The sequence below is a fragment of the Trichoplax adhaerens genome, genomic scaffold, assembly GCF_000150275.1.
Source record: "Trichoplax adhaerens TRIADscaffold_1 genomic scaffold, whole genome shotgun sequence".
NCBI lineage: Eukaryota > Metazoa > Placozoa > Uniplacotomia > Trichoplacea > Trichoplacidae > Trichoplax > Trichoplax adhaerens.
The window spans coordinates 11,092,070-11,110,801 of NW_002060943.1; the positions used below are offsets into that span (position 1 = coordinate 11,092,070).

Here is an 18,732-nt window from a genome sequence, read left to right on the forward strand (position 1 = left end):
CTGCGTAAATTTAAATATGAACATTATGAATATTAATACGTAATTAATCATGTATTAAATAAGAAAATGTTTCTATTGAAGTTTCATTAGCTTGCATTTACGCGTGCAATATATTCATATGTTAGTAAATTTGAACACCTTTATAATTTTATACGATTTATATCTTCCCTTCTGAAATCGACTCTAAAAAAAGGAAAAAACATAAATAATTATACGCACAAATGATACATCAGTGAACTATTTACATATAATGGAGTCTACCAATGAACGAAATAAGGATTCGTTTCTATTACCGTAACATTAAGCTGTTGCGAACATCTGCAGGTGTTAATCGCCATGCAAGTGGACCAGCATTAACGCCCCAATAGTCTAAGATTTCATTCACCTGTTTAGAAAAACATTTACTAAATGAGTTCCAGTACTATCGAAACTCGCCTAATCGCAGCGTAGAATTAGGCGTAATCGAACACTTTTAATATTGCTTAATTTGGCAACAAATTAAGATGTCAATCTTACATTTTCTAAATTCAAGATAATAGCTATTTGCGATAGGCGAGCAAATTTGTCTCTTATAGTCCACTGAGTAACAGAAGTTAAAAACGACACTAGAGCACGGAGTTCTTTATCGAATTGCAGTCCACCAAGCTAATTATAGCGTAAATATGAAAATCAATGATCGTATATCTATAAACATAACTACAGTATTACTGTAATAACCTATGTTGAAGGAGCATAAATAATTATTATAAAATTTTTGATACTAATGGATTCTCTAGCATCTAACCCTGTTGAATGTAGATCTGAAAATAGCATTCTCTAATTCAGTGGTGATTTCATTTGTTAGTAAACTGATCAAAAGATCAAAATTTGCTGTCGATAAATGTTCCTATCAAGATTTTATTAATAAACGTATTGTAATAATTGAGTACACGTTTCGAATGATTAACTAATCTTGTCATATCTAAGGCATAGCACTTCTCACCTTATAATTTTGTATGTCTTGCGATATGCAAGAGATTAGATTTTGTACAAAAGGATCATTTAATTCATAATTATTAAATGTCTCCTAAGAAATTTTTATAGAAAGATATTAGTTACCATCATAATTAATCACATTTTTTGAAAAGTCAAACTTTAATTTTATTATCTATTAAATTGAACAAACCTCAGTAATATCGTGACTGGCAGACGTGAAACCATCGATATGTACTTTAATTTTTGGCATTATTACCGATACACACAGTTGAGTACTTCCATTCTGTTATAATACAAATGTGAAGAAATGAAATGACTTTCAGAAACGGTGACCTTCAACTGTAATAGCAATTTAGCTACATAATAAGATCTTATTCAAGATTGTAATAAAGCTTACATTTACGATAGCCTTGAACACATCACTTGTGTCACGTAAATCGTTTAAACAACTCTAAAAACGGGCAAATTACAAATTATTTCAAATTTCTGGTCTACAGTCATCCACATCACACAACTGCAGTAATGATATTAACGCCTGAAAAATTGCATACCTGTATTTTATGTCGAGAATTATCATCCAATTTATCAAGAAAGGTACGGAAATCAACCTTCAGCAATAAGAACAATAAAATTAATTAATAATGTACTACAAAGATATTGCGTTAGCATTTTCATCGTATTCTTAACCTCTAAATCTTTACATAATTTAATGACATTTTCAGATGTGACTTCAGCATCATTCAACGTAACCTAAATTTATGTCATTGAAGTAGATTTCCATCAAATTAACCATCCTAAATTGGAATTTGCTAATTCAAAAATTTACCAGATATGAGTTTTTAACTTTAATAGTTTCAGTCAACGCAGGTTGAAGTTTTCCTTGCAACATTCCTGTTAAATCTATGCTACTGTATTATCAGAAGCAATATAGAATGCTATACATTACCCAAAGATACAAAAATTTGATCAATAATCTAAAATATTTTGCAGCTAACCTTCCAGCTATGAAACTAGATTTTATTTTTCCACTTAAGATGCCATTAAAAAAATTCGTTAACAAAGTTCTAATGTACGGAATCAAGCAGAATTACGAAGCAATAAATATTATGATCGTAAAATCCTTCTACCAATAAGATCTCTTATATATCTAGATTCGCTCACGCGGCATTATTTAACATTGCACCAATGCCATCGGTACTAGCTGTGGATAATGATCTCCTGAAAAGACCAAAAAATTTATTGCTGAAATGATTATTTTTGCTTAATGAATAGTTATTGTACGAATACAAAGATAGTAGCAGGATTACCGTATAGATTTCTTTATAATGAAGAAAATATCATCTACATAATTAGATGTAACCGGGCCAGTGATATTATCGTAAGATTGAGAAAGTCCTACGGCCTATTTTGATATCATACATATAATAAATATAATCTAAAGTACGACAGCATTTTATATAAACAGCTATTATATGAAAACCTTAGTAGTAATCTCCTGCATATAAAAATTTTCTAACGCAATATAATTTCCAATTAGATCCTAATTGTTGAGCATAAAGTTACTTCCAATAAGATATAAATCAGAATGGCATTAAATTGCACAAAATTATCAGACTAAAGAATGATAGCCTGAATTTTTAACCATAACAGTCTTTATTTCATACCTTCGTTCATTACTAGTGATATCTCCGCAATTATAAATTACTTTACCTGCATTTTATGACTTAGTTCACAATCACGAATTATTAATGATATATCAGCTTCTAAAAAATAAATCCAATCTTCAATGAACTGCACTATTAAATCGAATCTTTCATCCTAGTTTATTAAAGGAGTACCTCTAGATTCAACACCATCCAGTTCCGCTGCGCTCTAATTACGTAATATAGTAACAAAAATTGCTATATTAAGCGAATGACATTTACCAACAATGTTAAACTATTAACAAAGCACCTGTAAATATTTTCGTATGAATGAAAAATATAGTTCACTTCTTTGGCTCATAGCAGCGACTTCGTTTAATACCACATCAAATTCCCTCACATCAAATCTAAGTTAAAGAATTTGTAGCTCATAAGAATAATCATTTGATTCACTTGAATACAACCCTGCCACGATACTTTCACAATGAAATATAGACCAAACATAAATATGTCGGGCTAACCTCTCATTAGGATTCTTAGATACCCTATCGGGAACGCTTTTAGACGATCTTTTAATACTAAGAACCTTTTAGTAAACATAAAAAAGTCCACCCAAAGTATCAGAATATAATTTAAACAATATATATCGTTAGAAATGCTTGCCAACCGTCAAATTAAACTTTCTGTTATTTTCAAATGCTTTTAGAATCATAGATGCACGATTATCACATTCTCGCTGATAATTGATCAAATTAAAGAAATGTTCAGCAACGCTAACCAAACTCTAATTTTAATACAAATTGCTATTAGAATTCTATGTAAAAACCTGAATTGCCTGAATAATTGGTATCATGTTACCAAGACCTAAACGACATAAGAATTGAATAAACATCAATACAATAAACTACGCGTATAGCATATATTAGTATCTTCATTGTCAAATTAAGAATTGGTATGTACACAGTAATACCATAATATGTTTCCACAAGAGGCTGGTATTTCTCAATTATTTTCGCAATCAATTCGTATAGTTTCATTAGCATATCGGCATATATCATCTTTTCTCGTTGATCTAGAAAATAGTTTTGGCATCATTTAGTCGTTATAGACTTTCTTTATTGAGTACTGAAAGGAATCAAAGAGCATACCATTCGTAACAGTAGAAGCCAGACCTTCTATATGTTGTTTATAGTTATCTGATATCTAAACATAAATAGCACAGCAGACATAAATCTGACTACCACAAATACTTCTACGTTTCACCGAGATATGACTTAGATAGATTACATATTAATATCTTCAATTAACTACCTGCGATTTCAAATACTGGGATATCTTTCTCTTTCCCTTCTCTTTCATACCCAATAACGGAAAAATTTTAAGAAACCTGTATCAAATATGCACACATTCAAATTTAAGCAAATAATATATGAATTTCTTTTCATTAATACAGAAGCAATTTAGTTTACCTTTCCACTTCCACGGTGTTGTTAGAAGAGACCGCGGTATCGAATTTCTCATTGACAATACCTTTTAAATGCTCTTCCGCTTCACGAAGGAGATGAAATGCACCACCAACACTGCCCTCTGCATTATTATGATGTATCAAGATTATAGGATACAGAATTTATAGAACTCTTCTTCAATTCAGGCATTAATAAAACGACATTTAATCGTATACCTTCAGCACTGTCAACGGTTGTAGCTTTGACAAGATTCTCATCGAGACTCAGATATCGGTTAATATGGGCAGCAGCCTTATAGAGTTTAAAGTTTAATTACAAATATCTTTCTATTTCACTTAAATTTTATTCCGTTGTACGTGTACATTAGAATTGACAACATAAGAAATAGGCAACTTTTACTAAACCTGCTCATAGTCTTCTATCTTTAGTGCATTCTGTACGCCATCAACACAGTTCTAGTTAAATTACATAAATGTTTACTTTAAATATTTATCTCAATACATTCAATAGTAGTTAATCGACGATTTATATAGTTAAGCTGTGTGCCATAGTTAATTCGCATCATGCACATTATAGCGTTGATAGCAAAATCTGATAATAATAAATTTTACGATTAAACATACCTTTAAATCTAAAACGTCATCGACTCTTTTCATGGCCGAGTTTACACGATTCTGCAAAGAAATATAGCATACATTATGCTGAATTCCTTTTTCTGACTTAATCGCTATTTTAAGCATTTCACTTTACTCGTATATAGCCATTTATAGGATTTTAAATGTATATTTGTAAAATTGTTGCAATACCCAAGTACTCTATTTTTGAAATTTATACAAATTGTACCAGATAGCATTGTAATGTACGTAGTATTTAACTCTTAGTCATACTTCACATTATATTGTCTTAGAATAAGTACGTACTTATATAACAACACTGTACGTAATAAACTCACTAGAAATTGACCGGTAAATAATTCAGAAATTAAAATATACATACGCGTATATACTGGCCGGTAAGCCCGATCATAAAATTACTCTTACTTTAACATTTTCTTAATTTTTTATGTAATTCTTCTGTTTGATGAAAAATAAAACAAACCTTAGCTAAGTCCAATTTTCGCACTTTACTACTAACATTTTCAGCCAAGTCACAAGTATGCTTAATCAAACCATCCAATTTTACCGTATCCTTAATCAAGTAGTCAACCTTAGGCCTATAATATATTAAAATTAACAGTAAGGCCTCAGAGATCATTTGTACGTGCTCTTTACAATACCTTAGCTATGCTATATAACTATCGCCATGTAAGCTTTACGCCACTAGTAACTGAAAGAATAATTTATATATAATTTTATGATCAAACTGACACAACATCTTGTAGCAATGTCAGCTTTCGTGAAACTTCTGCTTGACTTTCCAGGCAACTGTCCAACTGTTGGTTGAGTTGTTGCTATTTCATTTGACATAGCATTAGAAAGATTGATAGATCAGTAAGAATACGATCCATTGATATAAGAGAGCAATCGAGCATCATTTCAATTAATTCAGTTCACCATTATTGAAATAGAAAATAGTAATGACTGTACTACTAAGTATCAAAATTAGTATATCAAGTTAATAATTATCATAACAGTTATATTTCTTATATAATTGAGATTAATTTTACTTCATTTTAGCATCCGCTTACGACATCATTAAAGCATACTCGTGCTGTACAAGCCAAGGTATATGAACTATAGTATAGAACGAGTGCTAAAATGGATTTTTAATTCATACGTATCCACAATAAATTCTTTTACCAAATAAATACTAATTCCATGCAATATAGGCTTTAGTAACAATTGATATTTTCTTCAGCAATATATACGTATCTACTTATTCTACAATATTTCTTTATAAAATGATGTAACATCGTGTGGAATGAATTAAGTTAGCTATTGGTATAATGTTACGCTGTTATGGCAGATATCCTCATCTTACTGTAAAAACAGTATGCGTTTTTGATATGAATGAATAATACTACTTCTGTATAGAGCTGTAACACTAATATTAAAATGATATTGTATCATTTCTCCTGGCGACATGACTGCAACGCTTATTTATCAACTCCATCACCGTATGAGTGTGTTCTTCATGTCGTAAAAATATTCTAACATACTCTATCAGTTGGTCTATAATTCAATCTAAAGCATCTCTATAGAAAGTGCAGTGCCATTTATAGTACTGTAGTAGGAAAATTATCATATCATTTCATGATTTGTATTGCAACATTTCGGTATTTATTTTATAGAACCTTAAATTATACCGTCACGAAAAAATGAAATACTATACAGTCTTGATATCAGTCGATAACTGTATTAAATATGCTCAAGTAATTGTCACGTCATCACCATTTTCCAAGGTATAGTCGTATTGATAAAATAAGGTTAATGAACAGACGACAAACCGATTATATACATATACGTATACAGTATATGACATATCTATTACTATAGCCATTCATATGACATAATAATCATAACAAATTTAAAGCAGTAAATACCCATCGGACTGTACATTTATAAGAATTGATGTAGTACTATTCTTTAATACTAAACTGTAAAATGCATGTCCACTGCAGAGCTCTCTTCGGATACATTAAGACTGGAATAACTACGATGTACAGTATGTGCATAATACATTGAGAAGCATAAACCCATTCTCATCACAAGAATTTATACATATACGATGGCAACTACGGTACAGCCATTTTTAACTAGTACTTAAAGACATGATTACAAATGTGTATATTCTAGTGTTCTACTCTATTGAGAGTATTTCATACATAAAGTTCTTCTTATGCAATTTCATCTACCTCTTTTAGCTCCAGTTCATTGACAGCTCTTTGAATATCTTCTACAGCTGTTAAAAGATCCACAGAAGACATGTTGTCCTCCACCGAACTCAATATAGTAAGCTACAGTAGTAGTTTAGTTGGACTGTCCAACCATAGTACAGTACTAAATGAAGTCTACAGTACCATACTAACTGTACCGTACTGTACTGTAGCAGATCCGGTGTACTGTACTGTAGGTGTACAGTACAGTAGTCCTACCACGGTCTTCACCGTCAGCAGTGTGTAACAGCAGGTAATCAGGTTATGATGACATCATTTTTGCCAGAGTGTCAAACTTTACTCAATACGGGCAATAATGATTTATAGTGTTTAATCATACAGGAGGCAGTGCTATCGTAAGCAAAACTAATGTCACTAGTGTCGTATTTTGATCGCACCTAACTTGAATCGCACTGTAACCTGCTTTGCAAGCCCCAACCCCCCCCACCACTATCAAGTTCAAACTACTGTCGTCATCATCGTATTTTCTGGTAGTAAATACTGTCCAAATAGAAATTCTCATGTTAGGAAATCCAATGATTGTAAAATTGAACTGCAGTAGTTCCAGCTCAATGCATCGTTGGAATTTGGATGCATTTGAACTGGAACTACATGACAGTTTACTACAGTTCGTGACTTGGAAGAGAAAAACTCTTTTTAGAGAAGTTTTTCTCTTAGAAGTCCCCGCGCCCTGACCATTGACGGAATCGACGGTATGAATATTACAGTACAGTACTGTACGTAAATTGAAATTCTTTTCTTTTTCTTCTTGTTGTAAAATTGTCAATACGATAGTCAGTAGTGCAGTGTACAGTACAGTACAACCGTCCACTGTCTGTACTGTAGGGGACTGTACACTGTACAGTACTGTACTGTACGTGTCAACGTCTGCCGCCCTACTAATACAGTAGGGAGAAACGGGGCTGTAACGGTACCAAGGCAGAACGATTCTCCATTCTTCGTCTTTACTGTTTTAGTATCAACGTGACGTTCCAAGTGATATAGTAACAAGTGTATGTGAGTCACTAGCGACAGTATTCTATTGTATGTTTGCTAATATTGCTTGGGTCAATTCGGCCAATATCGTCATTGCCAACGCCATTTTTAAGGAGGATTATCCATTTCAGTTTTTACTCCAATCGAAAGAGCACAACTTCTTGATACAGAATAAGAACAATATCTACTTTTGATGACAACGCACTCATTTTAGTGTAGGTGTAGTGTTGTACCAATTTATTGGATGATACTGTACACAGTGGACAGTAGACAGTAGACTATACCGCAAGTAGAAGAAGGAATTCGGGCTGCCTGTATGGAGTTATTGATTCAGAATTTATTATAATACTAAGTTGGAACAACGCAGTGAGTGACGGTAATCTCGACTTGAAGACAGAATGCCTCGAGCCACGACAGCAAACGAATCTACTTTAGTAGAAATTAAAAGTAAAGTAGGTCCAGCCTATTGATAATGATAAGTCATTCCAAGCTCATTAACTCACCAGCCTTGATGATGCGAAATATTATGTCAACTGATTTCTCTACTTGAGTACAAGGATGAACGATTAGCTTTCTCTTATTGTTAATGGTGAACTTTATTCTAGACCAATTATGTGCTACTGGTAGTAAAATTGCATCAATTATATATTCTAAATTTGTACCGTTATTTAATGTAGTGAAGTACTAGTCAATTCAGTGCTGAATATCAAAAGCGTCGTGTATGTAAAAAAAGTCGATACTGTTGAAACTTTCAAACCATTATACTGTACGATTCGTAAAGTAATTATTACGCAGCCTGCCTAATCATTAAAACGCAATAGAGTATATAAAGTACTACTCTACCTTCCAAGTTAATAGATTTGATATGTACAGTACAGTATAGTACATTTTAGCGTGCTGTAGATAATCATTCCCTATCAATTTGATTGTAATGACATAGAATTTTGTCAAACCTGTCTGTGTGTGGCCAGTATTAAAACAAACAAAACAAAACGATGTTATTAGACAATCATGGACTACACCCATACTGATTTTAGTTGTCCTTTTTTATTTGCATCATTTTAGTTCGATGCGGAATTCCGCCGGTTTTCTTTCGATAAAAAGCAAATTACCTCCTTCGATGATTTTTTCGACTTGATAATGCGTATGCATAGACTACGAGAAAATGATTACATTTTAGCCTACACCGATCCTGTTCATGGAGACTTTCTACCAATCAATAACAACGAAAATTTCGCTAGAGCGGTTTCCACTGCAAAACCTCTGCTACGCCTATGTGTGCAAAGAAAAGGTATGACCAAAATTACCAGAGACGTACTTTATCGTGCTTAATGACAATCACTAATTTATATTATGATGGCTCAATACAATATAAGCGCGTACAATATTATGCTCGTGTATGTCGATCCTATATTAGCTTTCTAAGTTCTACTTAATAAGAGATACTTCATTCCGGCTATTAGTCTAGTTTATTTATTTATTTATTCAACGGTCTTAACGTATACGAATGACTTAACTAAATTCGCGTCAATAGTGTCATCAAACTGAATTTTCAACTTTTGTATTGTTAAAATCCTTAGGGGATCAGATAAGAATCTTTGACTCTCATAATAAAGGAAACAAGAAATCTAAACTTAATTCATTACAGATTAGTTTACCATCAGATTTTAGAAAAGTATCTTCAATTGTTGATGCTGATGTTCTTCCGGTAACGCAGCGCCGTGTTAAATTGGTTAGAGGTAACAGTAGCAAACCGTTAGGATTTTATATTCGTGACGGTATTAGCATCAGAGTAACTTCAAATGGCATCGAGAAAGTTCCTGGAATATTCATATCACGTCTTATATCTGGAGGACTGGCGGCTAGCACCGGACTACTTGCCGTTAATGATGAAGTGTTAGAAGTCAACGGTATTGAGGTCGCTGGCAAAGTAAGCGAGATACAGTTGTTTCTAAGTGTAATTTTAAATTATAATTTATGACACGATAAAATAAATGTATCGCCGAGGTTGTGAACTTAGGATTAGAAATGTCATGAATTCCCAGATTTACCTGAAGTAATCTTGATAACGAAAATCTAGAAAACCATACTTTAACTGTGTTAAAAATCTTTAGCTGAAACTGCCATTCTCAACTACTGTATAAATACTGCGCAATAAGTTATGATCATTCTATATGAAAATTTCGAGAAAATCTAATTCTATTGTTTTTACTAATAGTGCAATAAGCCTTAATACAAATGTCAGTAATATCGTGTTAATATTACTGTACAATCTATCTCTGTTTAATCTGAACTATGCAAATTTACCGAAATCTGTCATATTGCAGAGCTCAGTTGGTTTATTAGTAATGATGATAAAGTAATTTGAGTATAGGATGTGTACCAGTATATTTAAGTCAAAGTTAATATAGGTGTGAGTCTTTCATGTATACCAATACTACTGTATGTACTTACACTACTCTATGCGTCCGTGATATTATTCCCCTAACCATAAGCGATAAATTTGTTATGTTCTAATTGCTTATACAAGTCACATTTTCATAATTGTATATTCACAGAAAAGTATCGCAAAATCAGTACTTACACCTCTGAACCTTTCTCAGCCCCTCTAATCTTGCAAATTATCGCTAGTATGCTACGATAAAGTACCCTAGCAGATTAAATTAGTAAAATTTGGGGAATGATTTATAGATAATTACTTTTCGATCTGATTACGGCTGAATTTCACAGGGAAACTAAGCTGTATCGCCCTCTGTTTGTAAACGATTTTCATTTAATAATTATACTTTGCAGACTTATTACATTATTATTATTATTATTATTATTGTAAATTAATGCTACAATAATAGATACATTCACATCCAAATTACGTATTATACAGTATGTAGTAGCTGTATATGATCGTTTAGAGGTTATTAAATGATGAGTTATACGTTTATCGTATGTTTCTGCAGACACTAGATCAAGTAACTGATATGATGGTAGCCAACAGCCAAAACCTAATTATTACTGTAAGACCAGCAAACCAAGAAGTTGGAATAGCACTGCCGCAAGAGGAGCCGAATTATGGTTCAGTGCCAACATCTTCGAGATCTTCGGCACGATATTCTTCTACCCCCAGCATACAGCAGTCCATCGAAAACTTATCAATAGAAAATAACGGTACCTCTCAGGAAGCAGCTAACGCCAACATTAATGAAGATCTAGACAGAAATTTACCTCAACAGGACGAGAATATACCAGCCTATGAAAACTATCAATCGCCATCAGAGAACTTTAATCACCAAAGTGACGATGTTCTACCAGAACGCAACGACAGTGACCAGTTGCAAGATCAAACTAATCACGTATCACAACATGATGATATGAATCCCAATAACTATGATAGTCCCTATGAATCATCTATACCAAACAACATTGAGCACAATAATCGCTACGAAGATGACGAATCAGCAGAAAATTATTATGATGTCCAGGATAACGAAGAAAATGATCCTCACGAACAGCTACCTACTCAGAACCATCCTTCGCAGGCTACTGAACCGAATGATGATCATATTGACTCTGATGACTATAGTGGTGATGAAGTATAAGTGAATTGTATAACTGCAGCCACTATTTACTGTACTGCGAAGATGTTTGAAATAATGAAAGTAAATTCGATAATTGGCTATCGCAATGCATAGGCCTGTTGCATTATTAATTAATTATCGACCTATTTTTAACAACCTGATGTAATGATTTAATATATGTGATTTCGGTCAAAATTTTGATTCTTACTTAACTAGATGAAAATTATGGTTTACTTAAAAAATTTTTGATATTCTACTAGCCAAATCCTGGAGATGTATTATTCATTAGATATGATAATGACGAATGTTGTCACAGTAGTTATAAAATCCGCTGTGAATACGCGTGCTTGCTTGGTAGAATATCAAATACTTCTATGTTATTTATGTTCTCCCATTTCATTATAATTAGAGTAGCATTTGGTATAAAATTCTAGTTTTACGTTTGGCAGATTTTATTGACTAATCATAATTTTCTTTCGGTGCTATATTATTTACGGGATACTGGTATTTGAATGAGATAGTTCTCCACAGTATATAATATTTGAAAGACTACTGACCACTTTGGTACAATTTTTACTTAAGGTTGTGGGCAGCGTTGTCTGCTTCTTCCTAAGGTACGGTGTAGCAATCTGTTTGTGATTTCATGCTATTGCCATTTAAATTCTCAGCACGTTGCAGAACCATTATTAGAATGCTGATATTATGACTCTGTAAATTTTTGACCTCTAATTTTGTTGCATATTTAGGCTCAACTTCTTTTCTGTCATAATTTTTTTTAACCAATTCAGTATGACAATAATCTATGAATTATTACTACTGCGACCTATGAATTGAATATGTTTCTTAATGTAGCATGACCTACTCCCCAAGGAATGTTATGTAGTGCTGTGATGTACTAGCGGACCTGGCATAACTACCTGATCGGTTCTAGAACATATCTTTTTAAATCGAAAATAAAGTTTTCACGACATTTATTGTTTTAATTTTAATTTTAAATATTGATTACATAACTGGTAAGAAATGAATATGAAATAAAGGAACGGTAATAATCATCGTTGCAATTTTTGAATTAAACTTTCTCACATTTTATAGCGACTGAGAAAGCGACTTGTGGACAACTGTAATGCGAAGTTCGCCATGCGTACAGTACCATAGTAGCATGTACTGTACCTGTACAGCTGTACTGTATTTGTAAAATATGGTCTATCGATCCATTTTTGATCAACCTACAGTACAGTATAACACGGGTTATCTACTGCACTTTTTTTCATCAATGTATTATTATACAGAAGTGATGTGATGCTCGATTGCCAATGCTGTTCAGATGGCCAATTGACAGTACAGTAATCAATTAAGTAAAGCGATTCAACTGTATCAAATAATTTTCTTCTCCATTGTGTGGCTGACAGGAAATATGGATCAATCAATACACAGTACAGTACAGCAATTACATGATTACAGTATAGGACAGTACTGTAGTGGTTACAATACAATACAATAGCGTATACTGTACTGTTAACTAGAGAAGAGACTGGATAACTGACAAGTGTCTCTTAATTAAAACTGTTGGTGCTAAAAATCTGCGTGGAAAAGGTACAGAGTTCATAGGGGCGTCAAAGCACTGGTAGTGGTAGGCACGTCCATACTGTAGGGCTGGAGGCACGCGGGCTCGTTCTTTGTCAGTTTTTTACCGTACTGTACACTGTACACTGTACAGTCTAGTACTGTAGTCAGGGACTTGTAAAAGACAAAAACTACAGTACAGTACAGTATTCTTTTACAAGTCCCTACTGTACAGAACGGTAAAACTACTGTAGTCTTCTGTACTGTACAGTACAGTACAGTACAGTATTCAAAAGTTTTACAGTACTGTACTGTAAGGGAGTGTACTGTACACTGTAAAGACCATAAGGATACTGTACTGTACAGTGTACAGTACAGTATTCAAAAGTTTTACAGTACTGTACTGTAAGGGAGTGTACTGTACACTGTACAGACCATAAGGATACAGTACTGTACAGTATTCAAAAGTTTTTACAGTACTGTACTGTAAGGGAGTGTACTGTACACTGTACAGACCATAAGGATACACTGTTCAGTACAGTACGCTGTACAGTACTGTACTGAACACACACGCTCTCAGCGTGAAACTGTTCATAAAAAGTGAAACGTACGGTTCCTCTGCGTCGCCGTAGTAGCTGGTACGCGATTGATAGTTTTCCTACACTACACTACTGGTTCTAGCGTTACCCGCATTTCGTCAATTTCAACAGTCAAAACGGATTAGGGTGCTCGCAACTGGCACACTTTTCGCCTCTCAATCGAACGAACTGCTATCTTAGTTTTCTTAGCTTTACAACGATTCCGATATTTTGAGCTTTAAATAGAGTCATGGATACTGGTGCACTCGTTGGCATTATTATAGGTTGTGTAATAGGAGCCATCCTTGTACTATATTTGTTTATCAGATGGCGTGGTACCACTATCGGTGGTTATCAAACTGGGGAAGCAAATGAAATGACTAAGACTGAAATAAAGCTTGGTATGCAACAAAGTCCTGACGCTACTGGTGCTCAGCCACCTCCAATTGATAGAAAGAAGGAGTGGTATGCCTAAGTCTCAGAAAGGATTGATTCAATGTAACAGAACTCTGGCAAATACCTAATTTTAACGTTGTTGGCTGCGTTCGCATTCTCTTGTTTTCTTATACTAGTTATTTAGCGCTTAGTTTGATGTTGCTTGGTTCAGGTGCCTCTTTACTCCATACATACTGGCCGTAAATTGATCGGTTGATTGGAATTTAATTTTCAGTCTTGTCCACTTTTGCACCGTTCCAATTAGCATACTAATTATGATTATCTTTTATAATACTTAAAATGCTTGTCGCATCTATTTTGCTTGGTAATGCACTAATTTGTCAATTACCAACTTTTACTTGAAAGTGATAAACTATTAAATTAATCGGACTAAAACTTAGTTGCAGACTTGATTTGCAGCGAGAGATAGTGGATACTTAGAATTTTCGTGCTAAAACGTCGTCAATGTTTTATTTTATCGGTCAGTGACTTAATTTTACCTTTTAAAAAATGAATGTGATATGGTTTAATTTAATTTCTTAGGCTTGCCGTTACTTATGTTACTACTAACTTTGACGGAACCTTTCTGATAATAGCGTTTCAAAGCGTACAGAAAAATTATTGTACAGTACAGTAGATATTTTAAATTATTTGATTTCTTTTCTATCGGAGAAAGAGGCATCCTGTAGCGGTAGTGCTTACTTATCGTATCATGTTTATTCATCTTAAATCGGTTAAATCGTAAGTTGTGATTGTTATTAAACGATATGTGTTTCCTCATGTAGTAAAGCCACTACTGTACGTAAACTGTACCCGGATAGAATGGGATTCAGACACCATCAGCTAAAATAAACTTACGTTTTATTATTACTATTGTACTGTCACTAATGATTTCATATATTAAAGCATGCCTGTATTTTGAGATAATTTGCTCAGCATTTTAGCCGATCAGTTCATTTTACGATATACCGTGCATGACTATATTTACTGTTGGCACTAGACTTTGTACTTACAGAACTATGGACTGAAACGTACAGTGCTGTGCTTTTATGGTATTTCTAGCAGATGAATCGGGCTGTTATTAAGTTCGCTTGAGCGATAATAATAACAAACAGGAGTGGCAAGAAAGCATGAGGCAATGAGTACCTGATTTTGCAGATTAATTAGACTTTTTATACTAAACTGTGATACTGTACTATGAAAGCGTTGATGGATCTCGACTCTGGAGTCGGTAGATACTGACATCATACTGTACAATGTGCATACATACACGTGTATCCTTTTAATACCTTCGTCTTTATGAACAGTCTCTACGGTGCGGCCTGATCATAATGATTACACATCCCGTCCAGCTAGCTAGACTTGTAGCTCACTTTGTTCTATAGTCTCTACAACAAGCAATCATCGGTTGTAGCTTCGAAATCATGGATAGCGAGCCTCGAAATTAATCATTGATTAATTAATTAATCTTAAATAGTACTGTACGCTAAGGTACTATTAACCTTGCAATAACTGAGATGGGTGGATACCAAGGTACCTGTTACTATTGTGGGGTGTTCCAGAGATTAATGCTGTACACAGTTGAGTTCAAGCAATACAGTTGTAATCTAACACCTACAGATTATATACCAGGATTATAAAATAGCTTATATCTTTAGTAACTTTTGCTAGCTGTGGACTTGGACTTTGACTAGTTGATAATGGTGGTGATTTTTGAGCTGGAGGCACGTGGACCTGTAGTTTTACCTAGTTTTACCCACATGCAGTACGGTACAGAAATGCTTACTGCACGGCCTGGCACATACTGTACAGTACAGTGAACACTGCCATGCCACCACAAGGCAGAACGGTACTGAACGGTACGATAGTATTCCATTACGCTTACTACTGTATGAGGTAACGTAAAAAATCGTCGGACAATGAATTAGTGTACTGTATGGCTGACTTGAACTTCCAATTTCAAATTTATTGGCTGTAACTATAGCTTAATGTGTCATTGAAATTCGGCGTTTATCCATGATTAGGTTTAAGGATTGAAAATTGTGGGGTTTTGTGTATAACAGTAGATACTTTTGAACAAGAGAGATTTAAAGGTACGCGCTTAAATGTATGATTTCAAAGAAAAAGGAAAAAGTTTCTGTGTACGTGCTTTCTATTTGTTTTTAACAGTCCCTGAGTACAGTACAGTACTCTACTCTACAGTGTACAGTGTACAGTATTGTACTGTACTGTACCAACGGTAACAAATTAATTATGGACCAACCGCCCGAGACAGTACAGCTGTACCTCAGTAGGTGATCCAAAGTTTGGTTCGTCAAGACCGCTCACGCGTTTTGTAGTAAAGTACCAGTGTCCTGTAGCAGTAGCCGTATTTTATGGACATAACTATAAACAGCAGAGAATGATCCGATACTGTTATGCTACCGGCAAAGTATGCACTGTAATATAGTGATTAAATGATGTAAATCTGCCTTCGAAAATCTCGGATACAGTGTCAACTTGGTGCTACAGACTACTGTACTAAAAGAGACACAGACGGTGTGATAGTCTGTATCGCTGCATGGATGAAAAGGATTTAGCATTTGTTCGTGTTGGACACCGTGTGAGCCGTGAGGTGTCGATCGTACCATGGACTTGACAACAAAAGTCGATAACTGCGGCATACCAACCATGATCCAATCAATGTTTTCTTGGCCATTTTTTTCTCAATGAGCGAAAAATTTTTCTCTCGATTGGCAGGGGACTTTTGTGAAAAAATCATCACCACATAGTTTGCATAGGTTCGCAATTGTGTTGTATATATGCAACAGTCGTTATTTTGAACAGAACCTCTCCTAGTCCAACAATAATACGAAAAACACATCTACTACGCACACGCTACTCACATCCTACGAGATTCTAAAGCCGAGAAATCAAATTGGCAAATCCTAAATCAGATACAGTAACTAATAGTAACCATTATGAATCGATCATTATTGCCTTTAAATTCAGGGACGTACAGTATATCACACCGGTATTATAGGGAATATAGCTCATTAAAATGAATGAATAGTCTTAAATTTACAATCACTAGATGATAGAGACCATCAGATCCACAACAAGAGATGATTACACACTACATGCGATTCAGTAAACTGGAAGAAAATAGTTATGAGTCGATCTTGCATGAGTATTTTAAATAAGTTCAATACATGAATTCAAACTCGCTATTTTCATGAGCCCTATACAGTATTGACAGAATATTGAACAATAACGTAATCGAACCATTTCCAATCTTGGTCATATTTTATCAATATCCCAAAACATACTATTTAGGATTAGTTATAGATATTAAGGAAACATTCTTGTAAAAATAATAATAATAATAATAAATACTTGTCTATTTAATCGATTTACGACGTTAGGGAAAATTTTAACTAATAAGTATAGATACAGTTCAAGCAAAGTGAATCAAATCAGTTAACGCTAATTTAAGTATAATATGTAAGATATGCGTTACAAAAATGCGAGTAGGTTTAATTGAACATGATTTACGAGAGATAGAACCGAAGATACCATTTAAAATTGGCAGACACTGCGACAGTAGCACTAACGATGCTAAAAGAGTAAAATATAGCGAATAATATTTACTCCCTACGAGTTTAGTAGATCACATTAATGATGCTTCAAAAGGTCCACTGATGGTGTTATTCTTCTTCAATTAACAAATACAGTACCACATGTTTCGAATCCGTTTACTAAACTTACCGCAAATATACAAGGTAATAGACTCGCCTTTAATAGTCGTGAAAATTCAGCACGTAAACCGTCTCGTAATTTTGACTGCACTACTCAATTACTCCATTAACCTACGATATTATTAAAAATATAGTATCCACACAGCGGTGAAATGCAATATCGTAGGCTAGTAAATCGAATCATGATAATAATTAAATATATAATTACGTAAAGTATTGATTATTTTCCACTCAAAAATTTCATTCAAAGAGCCGTCGTCATAAAATAAATAAACAAAGTTGGTATCCTCCCAGGCGAAATATTTTACACCCGTAATAATCCTACCGTATACGCGAATAAAGCTCAAACCATTACTAAGTCGCCACTGCATATCTACGTATCGCTTTACCATTACCAAGATTAGATTGAACCATTAGTAACCTTATTCGCATAATAACGCACAATAGTAAATTTGGTTCTTTAAATCTACAAAAGGCCTCAATTTCAAGCGTACTTAATATCTTCAAGTTATTGTAATGACTACAAAAAATTGAAATATTCATTCTTACGGTTAAATATCGTACGTTTAAGATCATAACATAGACAAAAGAAAGCAGCACAATTTTTTATTTGCTTATAATATCGGTGATTTAGTGCGGCATTATAGCATGGAAGAGACTCCGATCCAGAGGGTTTTTTATACCTTTGTTATCGCTATACAAGTGAGTAAAAATTAAACCATTAAATCCTTTCAGTATAATTCTAATTACTAATCATTTTATTGTAATACCTTATTGAATACGGCACTTGAAATTAATTATTTTACATAGTTTTATGAGAGTTTCATAAACAGAAGTATTTAATCGAAATTTATAACCTTCCGTTTGTACTACTTATTCCAGCTATCTAATT

At 33.8% G+C, this 18,732-nt stretch overlaps 2 protein-coding genes across 2 annotated transcripts; one reads left to right on the forward strand and one right to left on the reverse strand.

Annotated features, from left to right (window-relative positions):
* Positions 1-140: 140 nt before the first annotated feature.
* On the reverse strand, positions 141-5,528 carry TRIADDRAFT_19977 (uncharacterized protein; the record flags this gene model as incomplete). The annotated part of the gene is made up of 26 exons (XM_002108981.1): positions 141-183; positions 294-385; positions 517-645; positions 785-886; positions 983-1,066; positions 1,166-1,258; positions 1,373-1,426; positions 1,600-1,725; positions 1,802-1,883; positions 1,932-2,039; positions 2,137-2,193; positions 2,283-2,377; positions 2,456-2,515; positions 2,686-2,793; positions 2,929-3,025; positions 3,140-3,196; positions 3,299-3,391; positions 3,579-3,690; positions 3,767-3,821; positions 3,927-4,005; positions 4,088-4,205; positions 4,300-4,375; positions 4,489-4,539; positions 4,708-4,758; positions 5,183-5,297; positions 5,452-5,528. Coding segments are annotated over 26 exons (2,214 nt in total), but the record flags the coding sequence as incomplete, so codon positions are not given.
* A 3,492-nt stretch (positions 5,529-9,020) lies between these two features.
* Positions 9,021-10,984, forward strand: TRIADDRAFT_14573 (uncharacterized protein; the record flags this gene model as incomplete). The annotated part of the gene is made up of 3 exons (XM_002108259.1): positions 9,021-9,246; positions 9,536-9,885; positions 10,910-10,984. Coding segments are annotated over 3 exons (651 nt in total), but the record flags the coding sequence as incomplete, so codon positions are not given.
* Positions 10,985-18,732: the final 7,748 nt, after the last annotated feature.